The 17872-nt window shown below is 44.0% G+C and overlaps 1 protein-coding gene across 1 annotated transcript in view; it reads left to right on the forward strand.

Annotated features, from left to right (window-relative positions):
- The window catches only part of LOC308588710 (protein lifeguard 3-like), a 35981-nt gene that overhangs the window by 15236 nt on the left and 2873 nt on the right, over positions 1–17872 (forward strand). The window contains exons 2-9 of the mRNA XM_081197315.1: positions 8613–8853; positions 10130–10224; positions 11102–11166; positions 12193–12246; positions 14747–14797; positions 15292–15331; positions 16915–16952; positions 17656–17743. Coding sequence (XP_081053441.1) covers positions 8634–8853; positions 10130–10224; positions 11102–11166; positions 12193–12246; positions 14747–14797; positions 15292–15331; positions 16915–16952; positions 17656–17743 — 651 coding nt within the window. The 5' untranslated portion in view covers positions 8613–8633. The remainder of the gene's footprint in view (positions 1–8612; positions 8854–10129; positions 10225–11101; positions 11167–12192; positions 12247–14746; positions 14798–15291; positions 15332–16914; positions 16953–17655; positions 17744–17872) is intronic.

Consider the following 17872-nt stretch of genomic DNA (forward strand, 5'->3'; position numbering starts at 1 on the left):
CTGCAACCTGCTTAATAGTTGCACCGCCTGTTTTCTTTGCTAATTGTTGTACAGTGGTACCTCTGGTTAAGAACTTAATTCGTTCCAGAGGTCCGTTCTTAACCTGAAACTGTTCTTAACCTGAGGAACCACTTTAGCTAATGGGGCCTCCCGCTGCCGTGCGATTTCTGTTCTCATCCTGAGGTAAAGTTCTTAACCAGAGGTACTACTTCCGGATTAGCGGAGTCTGTAACCTGAAGCGTTTGTAACCCGAAGTGTTTGTAACCTGAGGCACCACTGTACTGTCTACCAAGTTTGTACCTCAACACGGAGCATGTGCTTAAGATGCGCCTATTTGGGTGGTTGAATATTGGACTTCCTGCTCTTCTTCCGTATTAAAGCAACATTTATTTTTTACTAAAATATATTGGAACTTTGCGAAACCACAGCTTTTTAGTGTTAGATTTGTATGACACATTGGGGTGGGGATGTAATTCTTCTGCCAGGATTTTGGCATCCAAGGCAGCTAGCATTAAAAAATATAGATCTGTAAAAATACAAACCAGTCAAGGGAAAGAGAGGCTTAACTAAAGAATCATGGCAAGAAAAATTGACAAACTATGTAGAACTGGCAAAACTGACATATAAGCTACGGGACGAGGATAACTGTGACTTTAAGGATGAATGGGAACCCTTTACAAAGTGTCTGAAGACGCAACAAAGTGAACTGGACTCCTTGGCAGGTTTTGAATAAACATTCACAAACTTTTAATTGATAATAATCAGCTAAATAGTTTGAGGATCTATACAACTTTGTAACATGCAGAAAACAGCAGTCCCAGAGAAACCAAAGACTGGAACTGAGGGAAGTCCGGGGGTGGGGGCGGGTGGGTTTTATGTGGGAGGGTGGGGGGAGGGAGGAAAAATGGGGGGAAACAAGGATGATATGCTTTTGGATAATATTTCTTGTTTTAATTTTGAATAAAAAACTTTATAGAAAAAGAGAGAAAGAGAGGCTTGAACTATCCCAAACGTACATATATCTGCCAGGGTGGTGGTAGCGACAGCAGGGGGAATATAAAATCTGTAGAGTAGTGGTATTGCAACGTAAGAAGGTCTCCCATCTAGCAAAGCATTTCCAAAATGATTTCAGGAGGTGAGTTAGGCCAGTAGAAATGGTTGTTTCAAATCCTTTGATCATTGTCTGTTGGTTCTAGAAATCTGCTCTGTAAATCGCTCTTTAAACCTAATGTAAACAAATTTTCAAGGATAGGAAAGGGAGGTGCATAAGACATCATTCTACTCTTGGCACTTTGCCAAGTACAACAAAGAGTGACCTTGGTGACAAATGATCATTAGAGAAAATTACCTGAGTGCATTAAAGTATTTGTATCTGCTTGACTCTTGACTAGTTCCTGTATCATAGCTCCACAGTATTTTGGTACTTGGACAGAGAGGTCTTGCTAGTTTTGTGTTTATTGTTTAGTTGTTACAAAAAAACCCCCAACAACTCTGGCAGTTTCTTTTTAATGCATGCTATATTTCTAAGTACTGTACTGGAATAGGAACCACTATTTCCTCCATTCCTTTGGCTTTGCTCTTGCTCCCTGGCCTGCCCAGGGGGCCTTGATAATTGTTCTCACAAAAAACCCCTTCTGGATTTCAACAATATCTGCACACACACACACACACACACACACATGCCCCGCTCCAGGCAGGTAGGGATGTTCCAGTCACCCATTACCTGTTTAACTGGTCATTTCTGCAACATCTTCTCCTTCTGGCAGTTCTTTGGGCATCTGATCCAGTGTAGTCTGTGACCTTTGGAGTTGAACTATTTGCTTTACTGTCAGATAAAAGAATTTGCTTGTTATTGAGGAGAGGAGGGGGGGGGTGCAAAAAAAGAAAAATGAGGTTGGACCAAGTGGCAAGTTCTATTCACTTAAGGCCCATCAGTTTCATCAGAAACCTAAGTAAAGGTGAGTGCATCCCATTGATTTAAGTGTTGTCTAATTTCAGTTTAGTATGGAGGATCTAAACCTTTATATCCCTTGACTTCTGCTGGAGTCTTGCTTTTGACTCGAGTCCTTGCAGCTGTCTAGAATTGTAAATTTATAGAGGTGGGCTTTTTCCATCCAAGGGCCACAGTTCCTCATAGGAAATCTTTGGGAAACCACATACCTGTGGTGGGCATAGCCAGAGGCAAAAGTGGGCAAACAACAGAATTGACACTTGCTTTTGTACCATAGGCTGCATTCCAGCCACACAAAAGTGCACATGTTTTCCCAGTGATCCATTCAAACAGGAGATGCAGTATTCTCAAAGTTCATGGACTCATTCCAGCCAAGCAAAAGCCATGAAGAAGGTTGCAGTGCAGGGCTGGTGAGGGCTGTGGCTTGAGGAGAGGCCCAATAAAGGAATTTGGCCTGAGGGTCCCCACCCATGCTCTCCAAACACTGGAAGGTGCATTCTCTGCTCATGTGACTGGGCGTCTCCCCTCAACTGTATTCTTTAAGCCTAATTAGGATTGCTAGATGTCCTTTGCTCTGTTTTCAAAGGATCAATCCTTACTTTGTGAAGCCAGTTTAGGAAAGCATTATGGGATAGGAAATTGTGACATTAGAGAATAAGGGATAGTCCTTTAAAATAAACTTCCCGCAGGAGATAACGGGCATGCCTTTGGCCTGTGTCAACACTATAGATCCAAAATTCCTTTTGTATTTCTAAATATTTTAAGTAAACCTAATTTAACCCTGACCTTGCAGCTTCTTCCCTGGTGTGGGTGCTGTTTGCAGCAGTATAAATTCAGTGTATTTGCAAATGTGTATAGCAATGAGCTCCCGTTGCTCGGTCCCTGCTCCTGCCAACCTAGCAGTTCGAAAGCATGTCAGAGTGCAAGTAGATAAATAGGTACCGCTCCGGCGGGAAGGTAAACGGCATTTCCGTGCGCTGTTCTGGTTCGCCAGAAGCGGCTTAGTCACAAGTCAGAAATGCCATTTAAATGACTTAAGCTGAGGATTTAAGACTGTGTGGAGATAATTTTCTAACCAAAGCATGTTTTAAGGAGACTGTGGAAAGCATAAGAGCTTTGGAATGACACAGCAAAAAATAGCGTCGCCATTTTGGCAAGTTCTGTCGAAAGACTTATGTCTGGGAGGAGGAATAGATCTGTTTTCATATTGTGGGTGAGCCTCCTCAGAGGGGCTAAAGAAGGCGACGGATTTGAGAGACTAATGATGGAAAGAGTGCTTTTATTTATGAAAGAGATGATATATGGAAACCATCTTGACATGATGATTGGACGAACGGAAAAATTCACACAGGATTATAACTGGTGTTTACCTGCTTAAGGAGATTATCAGAAGAGATCATAAAGAAAAAAAGAAAAATATACGAACAAGACGAGATGTGGGAACAGCAAGATAGGACTGGATAGAATTATGAACATTATTTGGACAGATTTGTGGATATTAACGTAGCAGCAAGAAGATTGGAATCCCCTTCGGAACTTGAAATATGGGTCCCCCCAACAAAAAAATTAAAATTTCGGCTTTGTAATTCGGAATTTATGTGATGTGATTTGATTTGATTGGTCGGTTAATAAAAAATATTTTTTTTTTAAAAAAGAAGTGGCTTAGTCATGCTGGTCACATGACCTGGAAGCTGTATGCCAGCTCCCTCGGCCAATAAAGCGGGATGAGCGCCACAACCCCAGAGTCGTCCGCGACTGGACCTAATGGTCAGGGGTACCTTTACCTTTTTATAGCAACGATTGGGAAACTGTGTCCACTCTCTCCAGATATTGTTGGAGCTCTTGACTCCCATCAGCCCCAGCCAAATATGGCAAGTGGTAATCCAACACCCTCTGGAGGGCTACAGGTTCCCCACTCCTGGTTTGCCACTGAATTTTTCTCTCAGTTTGTTAATTCCTTTGACTTGTACTATTGTTAAGCCATTGCAGAAACTGGCATTTGTACTTTTCATTATCCCTCACTCCTCGACCCTGTTAGGGTTTGATCAGATGATATCAATGAGAAGATAGTTTATAGTCACAGTACCTTTTTCATTATGATTTAGGAGATCTCCCTTGGTCTCATTCTAGCCAGACAGGAAATGAATGGGGCATCTTTTCTGTGTGTGTCCCCCCCCCCATGTACATGGAGAGCAGATAACATGTGCTGAAGATGAAAGCAATGCTTCGAGATAGGAAAGGGTCATGTTTACATAAGCGTCAGTAGTCTGGCAGATGTAACTTCCGTGGCCTATCAGTTCCCGTTTCCTTTCACTATATGAATTGTCATAGCAGCAGTTAGAGGTGCCAGCATCCAACCTCTTATGTACATACACAAGGCAGGATAAACAATAAACTGCAAATTAGTCTTTGGTGGACGGGAAGGCCAAGGTCTCAACAACCTCACTTTGGAAGAACCCAATTATATCTGTCAGGCAAAAAGCTTTTCCTAACAAATCTGTCTGTCTGGACCCGACCACATTCTCTCTCACTTTTCCTCCAACTAAAAAGCCATGGAAAATGAGGAAGAATGCTGCCCTTTGCACCAGTTTTTAAACTAATCATTAAACTGCTTATCGTGACCCCTCCTTCCATTTCTTTTCAGTACTCAGAACTGACTAGGGAATAGTAGGACTGCCCTGCAAATGTCAATTCTGCAAAACAAGCAGACCCTTCCTTTTTCTCTGTGTTCAAGTTCTCCCTGTTTATTCGGCGAGTGCCCCCTTATACATCCGGGAAGGATTTGTTTGTCCTTCCTCTGAACTGCTTCTCACAATGTTGTGTTGTCTTGCCAAATTACTTTCTTTCACTTCTCCCTCTTCCCCCCATAGGCCCCTGAAAGGAAAAAATAATTTTTGGGAAAGGGGGGGAGGTTGTATGGAAAATATTGCATCTGCTGTGGCATGGATGGCTGCCATGTTCTCTTCTCCCTCCCCAGGGGGCTTCCATATGTTTGCCTGCCTGTGACTGGTCAAAATTAATCTGTTCACACAGGCTCTCCTCTCCGCAAGGAGTCTCCTCAGGAGAAAGTTGCCCTCTTTCCCTAGAGAACTAGCTTGCTTAGAAGCTGTGGGTGAGTGGGAACAAGCTAGAAAGGAGTGTCAATGTTTTGCAACTGAGGGAGCGTACCATCTTGGCAGCCTTTGGCCTCAGAGTCGGCACTTTTGTTTAAGCAGCCGCCGTTGAGGTACAGTTTGTTCTAATGTGGCCTAGGAGTAGCAACATCTGTTTTTTATATTCATTGGGACATAGGAAGGAAATTGCCATTAGCTCAATACTGTCTACACTGACTGGCAGAGGCTCTTCAGGGTTTCAGGCAGGGGTCTCTCCCAGCCCTATCTGGAGAGGATTGAAACCTGGGACCTTCTGCATGCCAAACACATGCTCTGCCATTAAGGCTGAATTTGTGACATACACATTCATTAATCCCTGAGTTTGTAGCCTTAGCATATCCAGTCATTGCCTAGCACCATAGCAAGATTGTGGACGATACAATTTTTCAAAAAAGGACTTGTTTTCCTGATTGGAAGTTTTCTAGCCTTGTGACTAAGTCTGCAGAAGTAACTGCTCTGCTTGCCTTGCCTGCCCCACACATCTGTAGCATATCAACACCCTGAATGGGGACTGGGATGGGGAGGCAACCAAATTTCTTCCAGCTTTCACAAAAAGCTTCCTTCACTGATTGCCTGGCGTAATTCTAACATGCCACACAGGCTGCATGCACACCATACATTTAAAGCAAAACAGAATCCCGGGAGCTGTAGTTTGCTCCTCAAAGAGCTACAATTCCCAGCACCTTGGATAAAGTACCGTTCCCAGGATCCTTAGAAGGAAGCCGCATAGTTTAAACGTATGGTGTGTACATACGACTGGGCAACTGGGTATACAACTCTGGCATTGTCCTGTTGTAGACACAAGCATAACCATAGCACAGGGTGGGGCATCTTAGGCCCCGAGGCAAAATGTGGCCTCCTAGGCCTCTCTGCCTGGCCTTTGGGACTCTCACCAGGCCATGCCTTTCACTGGCCATGTTTCACATTCTCCTCAATTGGTTTTGCCCAGTTGAAATGTGTCCTTGAACTCGGCCTGAGTGGAGGATAGAGGCGGGTGAGTTAAGCGTGTGCAGAAATCTTGCCTACTCTACAAAGGTGAAATGTTACATTCATTGCTTTGTCTGCTTATGCCTCTGGCCCCACCACCTACTGACATGCGGACCCTGGAAGATTGCCCAAAACCAATGCTTAAAAAGTTTCTTTACTCCAACGATAGCATCTGTTCCTTTTACATGCAAGAAGCGCTGACAAGCCATGGAATAAGCAGGCGCTGGGGCTGGGGAGGGGTTTGCTAATGAGCATCTTTCTGTTGTGGCCATCCATGTACGGTGGTAAGTGAAAACACTGGGCTCGTTTGTGCTTGTTTTCCCTTAGAAGGGAGGGATATATAAATATATTCAATAAATAAATAAAAGCTGTGCATTCAAGTGCCCAACTGTGGGCAGGGCACTCTTGAGAAATGGTTCTGGAATTGCTAACTGGCATCAGCACAAAAGGGCTGGTTTGCTGTCCACCCTGAAGAATGTTAAAAGGAATCTCAGGCCAGTAGTGGAAATGATTGTCAATTTCTTCCTGTGTCTCAGGAAGAGTTAACCTGAGTTATCCTGAGGCTGTACTTCTCTCCCTTGGTCTCCCTCCCTCCCTCTCTCTCTTCTGACCAGCATCATGCACAAAGTCCTTGTGTGCATAATCATTTGACAGGAATTATAACACCGGTAATATTAACTGCTGCGTAATCAGCTGCTTTTTGGTCCAGGGTAGGCTTCTGATTTTCTTCTTGCCCTGGCACCACACGCATTCGAAAGGGCCATCCTATCTCCTGGGAGGTCATACATATATGAGCAACAGGTAAAATAGATCAGCTCCTTTAGGGAGTCACTGGAGAAATCTGAAATGAGAATTGATGGGCTTCTTTTAAAAGATATGCTGCTGACATGCCAAGGCATTGCTGTACATATACTGTACACCACTTGCTGTTCTACAGTGAAATGTAATGGATCAGAAGTTGTGGAGCAAAGAAACTCCCGCTTTACTGCTCCATATACCGGTAAATACATTGCCAGTACCAGGCCAGAGGTGCATATAGGCAATGACTGTTTTATGCGCATTCAAAGCATGCACAACCATGCACGTGCACATCACCACAACCCAGAAGTGGCTGGAAAAGGAAGCGTCACAGGAGCATGGCGAGCTTATATATGCTCTGCCGACAAGTGTGGGGGTCAGGGATGCAACCCATGCGCAAAACAGCTATTGCCTATACCGTATTTACACAAATGCAATGCACTCCTTTTTTGGCTGAAGTATGTTGCAAAAATTAGGATATGCATTAGATTTGATGCTGCATTTACATTTGCCAGAAAAAAACTGCTTTTGGTTTCAAGGTTTTTGAAAATTGAAGTGTGTGTTAGATTCGATGGCGCATTAGATTCACATAAATACAGTATTTTAAATTGTGGACACAATTTAAAATGACTGAATGTGCTGTACAGTTTTAGGCTGCAGGCACTGATTCAATGAGAATATACTATGCCATCTTGCCTGTTGCCCTTATTAAGCTTTTCAAATTTATTTAAGTCGAATTATATATGTTTTCCACTGTGTAACTATGGTCTAAGAGAGGTTTGAGGGCAATATATCAGTGGAAGAGTTCCTACTTTGCATGCTGAAGCCCACCTCCCCGAGGTAGGACTGGGAAAGACAGTTGTATGAACCCCAGGAGAGCAACCACTCATCAGCATATAGATAGCAGTGAATTAGATAGGCTAATAGTCTGATCTGGAATAAGGCAGCAGCACCCTATCAGGCAAGAGGAGGTGGCGAAGAAAAAGCTGTGTGTGTGTGGTGCCATTCTCAAAGTCTTCATTTCATAACAATCATGAGCTATAATGTGGAAGGAAGGGGTTTCTCAGAAATACGGTAGCTAGATTCGCCTTTTGAGATGCAAGACGGATCATAAGATGCACGCAGGACTCTTGGGACGAGAAAAAAGGGACATTACTCGGGTTTTTTGAGAAGTTACTAGTCACTTAGTTCTCTCTCAAGTCCTATATGGAATTCACACGTTCCTTTAAAAGCAGAGGACAAAAAATAAAGAGCAAAGTTGGTGGAGGTTATCAATGACACTGCCTAAAAATTAAACAGTTAATAAGTGCCAAAGCATTGCGCTTGAAGGATACATGCCCTCCAACCCTTGCTTAGCCAACTTCAGGTAGTAATACGTTCTTCCTTTAGTTTTAGGATTCTGCTATTACAGCCTTCATCCCCCTGATGCCCTCCAGGAGTTTCGAAGCACAGTTTGCATCAGCAGTAGAACTGATGTGAGTTGTATTCCAGAGGGCACCAGGTTGGTGAAGCCTGCTCTCCTGGACCGCTCTATTCAGCATGACATTTGCTGCCTTGTGACTTCCTTTTGGCTCCCCCCACTGGCCATTTTTGGTTCTGATGCACCATTGAGACACAAGAGGTGATGCATATATATAAAGGGTGATCTGCATGGTTTTTTGTTCAGTACGGTGGAATTTATTTTGCAGGTGCGCTATTAGGGTTTTACCTCTTTTGTTTTTCAGTGCTGGGAGCCTTGCTGAGACATGTCACGCCCCTCTGCTCCTCCGCCAGGCTACGATGATCGGAACCCCCTCTATCCTCCACCAGTGGGGGGATATCCTGCGGGGTACCCAGGAGGCTACCCACAGCCCCAGCCACAGCCCCCACCATACGGTGGTGGGTACGCACAGCCTGGAGGCTACTCGCAACCAGGGGGTTATCCACAGCCGGTTCCTATTATGCCTACGGTCCCAATGGGCTTTGGTATGCATTTTGATATGTTTTCCTCCTATGATGGGGAAGGGGGAATACATTCATGAGTGGGTGGGGGATTGGCCAGCTGAAAAACAAATGGAAAAGGGAGTAGCGAAATGCCACAACTAGATGGCTCCAAAAGCAGGAAGTATTAAATATTCCTCTTCTTTCTGCTCCTCCTCCTCCTCTTTCTCCTTTTTAAAATGTCCTAACTTTTCTAGGCCCTGCCCTGCCCGCAGACTCACAATCTAATGGAGATAACACAAAAGGAAAGAAGAATGGGGAGGGAAGAATAAAGCAAGCACGAAAGCAGCTGCTCCTTTCTGCAGCTTATGAAAAGGGGCCAGATTGGGCTTTGCCATTATGGTCTTCTTGAGAGGCAGGGAGTCCAGCCTCCCAGTGACCCCTTGATCTTCTAGCTGATGTGGTTGGGGCTGGAGTCTGCTTCTATCCAGCTTTGTAGTCCCAGGGCAACTGGCAGGGGACAGAATTGTATGTGTGTGCGGGTGCATGCATGCATGTGCTGGAGTTGTAGTCCAGCAATATCCGGAGGGACACAAATTCCCTACCTCTGATATATTTGCCAGATTTAATTGCCATATTATACTTTCAAACAACCTGGTTAAAAGGGTGGGTTTCCTTCATGCTTACATTATACTTATATGGATGAATGGGCAAAGTGAATATTCTCATTTGCTCTAGTGACTATGAATATGGAACTATGGAGTGGTAATCAAATCTAGGTTATGTTAATAGGAAGTTAAAGGGTGTGTGTATCATGGAGGAGGCATTAAAAAGAAAGGCTTATGCTATAATAGGCCACTCCTTTTGATCTGCAGCTAAAATTGCTTTTTGAGGCAAATACACTTCTAGCCACATAAAGTGGTCTGAGAAGAATATGTACTTAATGCACAGCTTCAGGAGATTTTGCAATCAAGCGGCTTGGTTTCAGTAGCAGCTCCCTGGCAGTAAATACCCAGGTGCTGAGATCTAAGTAACCTGAATGATCGGTGCAGAGGAAAGGCATATGGGAGATGGTGATTTTAGGGGAAGATAATGAGTAGCTAGAGAGGGTGAATTTAGAGCTCAAAGGGCACTGAGAGACTTTCAGCCTTTCAAAGAGTTGACTGTATGGGAGGCAAGTCTTTGCACACCCACCCCAGAAGGTTCTGAAAATACTATGCCAACCCAGGCCAGGAAATTGTTCCTGGTTCTTCCCTTCTCTAGTTAGAGCAGGTGAAGTTAATGTAGAATAAATACCACCATTTTGTCTTCCTTTTGACAGGAGATGTCTATGGTGGCGGCGCTGCTGGAGAGGATGGGACTTTCACTACAGCAGACTGGGATGACAAGAAAGTCAGACACGTTTTCATCCGCAAGGTAATAACTTGAGGAACTACCACTGCATGGTCCCCCATTGCAGCCTCTGCTTTAATGGATACTTCTCTTGGAAGAAGCTAGTCTGTTGCCTTGTGTCAGAGGGAGAGAATCTGCAGAGAGCAACCCTTGGTATCTTTGCAAAGGAGTCTGTTCACTCTGCTAGGAGGAGTGTTGCCCCGTTCTGCAGAAATGAATGAATTGTGGTTACAAGGCGACAACTAGGCATTTAGACTCGATAGGGGCAGGGCCTCCTTTTAGAGAACTGAAAGTTTTGCTAACAGTGTTAATAAAACAAACCATGCTGCTTTTTCAGCTAGCATTTTGAAGCACCCCCTTCTGCTATCCCTGGGTGACTGTGTAACTTTTCAGAAATGCAGAACTGTAAGGAAGGACAGCTGAGCACAGCATCCAAACACCTAGGTGAGAAGCAGTTCAGAAATACATTGTTTCTTGCTTTCCCAAATGGTATGTGGTAGGTAGCAAACTCAGTTTATATCCCCCCAGGGCAAGTGTAGGGAACCTGGGGCTCTCCAGATGTTGCTAAACTACAACCCCTATCATCCCTGACCATTGGCCATACATGTTGGGGCTGATGGGAGTTTTAGTTGAGTAACATCGGAAGGCCCAAAGGGTACCCACCTGTGCTTTAGGGCAAGAGTCTAGAAAAAACTCCTAGCCCGCAAACAGATAGGTGAACTGCAGGTGGCTGCAGCATAATCTGTTGGAAGCAGCTGGCCATCTCTGTAATCAGGGGTTCTTTAGAAGAATTACTGCAGTTCAAAAGACAGTGAAATGAGCACCATTCATTTCCAGTCTCTAGGTTGGCACTGCTGTGCATTTACACAGCTTCATGTATATCACATGTCTTCATTTCCAGGTCTACACCATCATTTCTCTGCAGCTGCTGATAACTGTGGGCATCATTGCAGTCTTCACCTTTGTGTAAGTTTTTGCTCCAGCAGTCACAGACCAGTAGTGCTTTTCCCTACTGAGAAATGTCCGCAAAATAATGGTGCTCAGCAAAGCAATGTATTTTTTTATTTCCCCTTTGTTCATGTTGAAGCTCAGGACATTTATTTTCATCTTCCACCAGTAGTATTAACCATGCTGACACCAGAATAGTTAATAGTGTTGTTGGAATAATACTGGTTCTATAATTTACTTCTTATTCAATTCCAACCCAGTCTATGGTCATAAGGAAAGAGAACAAACAGTTTAGGGGTATCTTTGGTAGTAAAATTAAAAGAGCCATAATTCTCCCTCCAGCAGTTAGTTGTAGCACTATACTAAATGCTTGGAATTATTATTTACTCGAGTTAGTACCACCAGGGAAATAGAAACACCTTTTTATAAACACAGGAAAAAATGGTTCTGACTTTATTCTAGATACTTACTAGAACAGTGGTTCCCAAACTCCCACTTGAAAATTGCTGAGGGTCTTGTCAGGCCACTTAATGATTCCCCCCCTGCTTGTTGTAGCAATTGCAATGCGCTGTGCTAGATGCTGTATGTTTTTAAGTGTGTTTCTATTGCTTATTTTGTTCCTTATATTGTATAACAATTTGCACTCCATAGAATTAGGACTGTAGTACAATGAAATACAATATAAGAAATAAAAGAAGCAATAGAAATACAATTAAAACTAAATATGAATCGTGTCATTAATGTGGAAATACCATAGTCTACCTGAATAAAGCTTGCAGACCACCAGTGACCCTCAGACTACAGTTTGGGAGACCTCTATCCTAGGCCTTGCACTGCAATCGGAGCATGTCCTTAACAGCTGTCTTCTGTTCATGATCTATTCCTTATGAGGATGACACGGGGGAAATATTAATACGTAGCAGTGAGGATAGAGACTGGAGTATGAAGGGATCATACGGATTTCTTGCAGAAGCAGCATCCTGCCTCCCGTGATAATTAATGTGAGAGAAAATATTTATATTACATAATTTTCACCCTCCACAGTGAACCCGTATCCAGTTTTGTAAGGAGAAATGTTGCTGTTTACTACGTATCTTAGTAAGTATTGGCTTCTCTCCAATATGCTTACAGGGCTGTGCTGTCTGTCTGCTCCGTTAAAAACATAAGAAGAGCCTGCTAGATCAGGCCAATAGCCCATGCAGCCCAGCATCCTGTTCTCACAGTGGCCAGCCAGAAGCCCATGGGAAACCTGCAAGCCGGAGCGCAAGAGCATCCCTGTGGTTTTCCAATGGAAGCAGAATGCAGCCACCAGGGCTAGTAGCCTTCAATAGCCTTCATGGAGCTCCGTGGCACAACTTGGGCTAAATCAGTATTTTCTGTTATCGTGGATCTGGGTGACTATAGATACACCCTTCTTTGGGGATGGGAAAGCCTCTTGTCCAGGGTTCTCCAGAAAGCTGGCAACTCTGCTTGTGGAAGCAGGGCTGGAACTTCAGGTTAATAATAATAATAATAATAATAATAATAATTTATTATTTGTACCCCGCCCATCTGGCTGGGTTTCCCCAGCCACTCTGGGCGGCTTCCACAGAAACCAAAAAACACTAAAATATCATACATTAAAAGCTTCCCTGAATAGGGCCGCCTTAAGATGTTTTCTGAATGTCAGGTAGTTGTCCATCACCTTGACATCCGATGGGAGGGCATTCCACAGGGCGGGCGCCACCACCGAAAAGGCCCTCTGCCTGGTTCCCTGTAGCTTCGCTTCTCGCAATGAGGGAACCGCCAGAAGGCCCTCGGCGCTGGACCTCAGTGTCCGGGCAGAACGATGGGGGTGGAGACGCTCCTTCAGGTATACTGGGCCGAAGCCGTTTAGGGCTTTAAAGGTCAACACCAACACTTTGAATTGTGCTCGGAAACGTACTGGGAGCCAATGTAGGTCTTTCAAGACCGGTGTTATGTGGTCTCGGCGGCCGCCCCCAGTCACCAGTCTAGCTGCCGCATTCTGGATTAGTTGTAGTTTCCGAGTCACCTTCAAAGGTAGCCCCACGTAGAGCGCATTGCAGTAGTCCAAGCGGGAGATAACTAGAGCATGCACCACTCTGGCCAGACAGTCAGCGGGCAGGTAGGGTCTCAGCCTGCGTACCAGGTGGAGTTGGTAGACAGCTGCCCTGGATACAGAATTGACCTGCGCCTCCATGGACAGCTGTGAGTCCAAAATGACTCCCAGGCTACGCACCTGGTCCTTCAGGGGCACAGTTACCCCATTCAGGACCAGGGAGTTCTCCACACCAGCCCGCCCCCTGTCCCCCAAAAACAGTACTTCTGTCTTGTCAGGATTCAACTTCAATCCATTAGCCGCCATCCATCCTCCAACCGCCTCCAGGCACTCACACAGGACCTTCACCGCCTTCACTGGTTCTGATTTGAAAGAAAGGTAGAGCTGGGTATCATCTGCATATTGATGGACACCCAGTCCAAACCCCCTGATGATCTCTCCCAGCGGCTTCATATAGATGTTAAAAAGCATGGGGGAGAGGACGGAACCCTGAGGCACCCCACAAGTGAGGGCCCAAGGGTCTGAACACTCATCCCCCACCACCACTTTCTGAACACGGCCCAGGAGAAAGGAGCGAAACCACTGTATAACAGTGCCCCCAGGTTAAATCACCTCATTGCCCGGCCAGGCATTGCAGGCACACAGCTTGCTACCACAGGGTTAAGGGCACACCACTGCATGTTTACAGGCATCACCCAAAGGCCAAGTGTGTATCTGTTGTCACCCTTTGGCATGATTGGTGGGGCAGAAGGTCCATGATCATTAGAAGTCAGCAATGATATCCTGCCTTGGTGCTGATGCTCCTATGTGGTTGCATTTCCCCCTCCATTTCTCATTACTGCTGTTTTGAGTAGTACAGAACTTTGCCATGGAACATGGTGCATAGGAGGAGCATTTGCTTGGAAGTCAGTCGCTTCCAACTCTGTGGGACTTACCCATGTTTACTTGGAAATCAGATTGGGCTGCAAATAGCCTATATCCTGTGAGAAGTGGAACGAGCCTGGAGATAGCTGGGCATCTGTCCCAGGATGTTAAACTTATCACCCTCCTGATGTTGCTGGGCTCCATCTCCCATAAGCCCCAACCACCATGATTGATTGCCAAGGATGATGGGAGTTGTAGTTCAGCAAGATCCAGGGGGTCATAGGTTCCCTGTCCCTGGTCTATCCCACCAATTTCCATGTGCAAGAGAGTAGAGCTTGTAGTAGAAGCAGTGGTGAACAAGCCTAGCTCTGCTAAGATGTGATGTACAGAGAGAAAACCACAGAGACTAAACTCCCCCTGAGGTGTCGGAAGTGGTGCTCAGGAGTGGCACCAGTGCCCTGAGTTCTCCTAAATCAGCAAATGTCACATATCAAGGTCCCACACCACAACAATTGAAGCCAAATTAACCACTAAACAGGGTTTAGTGGTTAATATTCAACTCTTGTGCATCTGAAATCCCAGCCTTTTTGTGTCTTTAGGGAGGGATGCAAAGTTCTTGATAGATGCAAGCTCCTCCTATGACTCAAACATCTCACTCTTGTTTCCTTCCCCCAGTGCTGTGTTCTTCGTCACTTACCTGGTGCTGGCATGCTGTGAGGGCCCACGGTGAGTGTTACATTGGATATTCTTGGTGACTGTGGGATGTATAGGTAGGTGAGTGGCTGAATGTGAGGCGGGGTTTTAAATGAGTGGAAGCTGGGCAAAATGGGAAAACTAGGCTGTGCAACAATTTCCCAAACACCATTTTCTTTCATTACTTGTGGGTGGTTTGGAGCCAGCGGAGCAGTGTCTGGAGGGGTGTGCATCCACTTTGAATGAAGCCTGAACCCAGAGGCTGCTTTGGAGTCTAGAGTAGGATTGCAACTCACCTGGCCTCTTTGCTTCTGGTGAAAAATGCCTTGATTTGTTTTTAAGTGTTTTTATTTTTCTGTATTTTGTATTTTTTCTTTTTTTTCTTTTCTTTCTCTTATTTTTGTAACCTTTTTTTAAACTTTAATAAATGTCATTTTAAAAAAAATGCCTACACTGGGAGGATGTGCTGCAACACTTGGCCCTAGTGACACTGCTTACATATCTCCTTTCTTTTCAATCTCTTCCAGGAGACGCTTCCCATGGAATCTTATCCTTCTGACCATCTTTGTAAGTAGGCAAGTTGTTCATGGGGCTTGGGCAATGGAATTTTCCGTGAATTCCCTCAGTGGTGGTGGTGCAATTTTTTTTAAAAAAATTTAAACATTTTTATTCCACTCTTCCTCCTCACTGCTCAGAGTCATTTACATGGGTCTAGCCCCATGGCATCCTCTCTGTAGCCTTATATGCTAATAAATAAATAAAAATTAAAAAATTGTCCAGTAGCACCTTAGAGACCAACTAAGTTTGTTCTGGGTATAAGATTTCATGTGCATATGCACACAAAAACCTATACCCAGAACAAACTTAGTTGGTCTCTAAGGTGCTACTGGACAATTTTTTATTTTTTATTATTTATTTCGTCTGTGTCAGACCAACATGGCTACCTACCTGAATCCTTACATGCATTTAGACTGAGGGATTGTTTTGAGTCAAGGTCTTACTCACTGAGCTTCAAGGCTATGTTTGGATTTGAGCACAGATCCTAGTGTGATGCCAGTGTACACAGTCCTGGGATGGACTACGTAGCATACATATGATGGGTTTTTGATGGAAACCTTAAAAAAAAAAGTTTTAAAAAATAAAAATTCCAGAAAAACCAGAGCGCTGAGGGTTACTAAATTATCTATGCCTAGTCTTGCTTTATACTCCAGTCAACACCTGAAACTATTTGTATGTAGCTTCACCTGAGCAAAAGGTTAATCAGCTATTTTGGATGTACACCCAGTCTAGATCTGAAGGCTATGTCTAATTATGTACACAAGACTCTTCTGGGGATATCACACCATATTAAATTTTGGAGACTCTTTGTTGCAGCAACTCCAGGCAGTTCAGTCAAAGATTTATATTTCTCTTGAGGCCCCACTTTGTGAATGTAACAGGTGTCCTCAGGGACTATGTAGTCATGGATTGGCAAAAATGTTATTGTTAAGGGATTAATAATAAAACAATTTATTTATATCCCACTCTTCCACCAAAATCAGTACAAATAAAACAACCAGTTTCTAAAGAACTTAGTACAACCAAACACTTAAAAATAAAGGTCAGACAAACTCAAAATAGCAGCAGAGATAAAAGATGTTGCACCTTAAAACTGGCAGCAATCAAATTGTCTAAATACAAGTGCCTTCCATTACTAGTGAAAAAGACACAACGAGGAGGCCTGACAAACAGCTTAGGACCAGGTTACTTTAGAGCAGATGTGGCTAACATGCCCCTCCCAGATGTTGCTGGGCTACAGCTCCTCAGTCCAGACCCTTGGCTATTCTGGTTGGGGCTGGCTGGAGTTGGAGTCAAGAAACATCTGGAGGGCCACAGGTTAGCCACACCTGCTCTAAGGCACCCTGGTCTTAAGATGTGTAGGGCTTTGGAGCTACAGTTCCCTCCTTGTTTTACTAGCTTGTGCTATTTCCCAGGACTGTGCTTACTTGATGAGAGCATCTGCAAGAAGAAAGTATGAGAAACAAAAGTTTCACCTGGTTTTCAGACTTGACAAATCCTAATCTGAAGCTATTGCAGAACTGAAGCTCTTTGAGGTTATGGTGATATGCCAGGAAGGCAATGTTCACTTTTACCTTCTATTTTTCTTCTAGACACTGGCCATGGGATTCATGACGGGCACCATTGCTAGGTAAGATAAACATCATCATCATCATCATCGTTAGCTTGCTCTCTAGCAATTAAACTTGAGCTTCTGGTTAGAGGTTACTTTCACAAAGATGACATCCATTCTCACATCTCACAGCTGTGATTTAAATCAGGTACAGGATTCTGAGGACCCTGATGATGCTACACAAACTTCTTGTTCTATCACCTCAAGGAAGCCACTTTGGCCCAAATATAGTTCTGCTGCTTGTATCACCTGCTGCTGTATAACTATTTCCAATACCTGAGCCTTATTGGTGTGTCCAGCCTACACCGAAATCATTCATTTAAGTCTCACTCCACACTGAGCATTGCCCATCTAGAAAGGAAGGTTTGTAGGTTCCCTGCCTTGAGGTTTTTGCGGCAGGGAGGTATGATTGCAATCCTAAGGGTTGAGACTGGTATATATTGGAAACAAAGCTGTAAGCAGACTTGCTTCTAAATAAATGCATTTAAAACTGAAATGCTAAGTCAAAACAATGTTCTGTCTCTTAATGACTAAACGGTATTAATTCTGCTCTATTGAGACATGTTCAACTTTGCATTTCCTTGCTATTCAGTATGTAAATTGTCCTGAGTTTAGATCTAAATTGTGCACTTAGGATTCAGTGGCAAAAGAGTTATCTTAAAGTAAAAAACAAACCCCCCAGACCCTTAGGTAAAAATAATTCTTTAACTCTCTATTTCAGCATGTACTCTACAAAGGCTGTTATAATTTGCATGATAATCACAGCTATTGTGGCCATAATTGTCACCATCTTCTGCTTCCAGACAAAGGTGAGGCTTGCTTCTTCCTTGAAGGTAACATTGGTGTGGTCCAGTGTGGATAAAAATCAATGATTTTTAAAAAAAATAAATTGGATTTTAAAAAAATTTAAATTGGATTTTTAAAATAAAATGCTTTTG

Source organism: Podarcis bocagei (genome assembly GCF_964188305.1).
Source record: "Podarcis bocagei genome assembly, chromosome: 1".
Taxonomy (NCBI): Eukaryota; Metazoa; Chordata; class Lepidosauria; order Squamata; family Lacertidae; genus Podarcis; species Podarcis bocagei.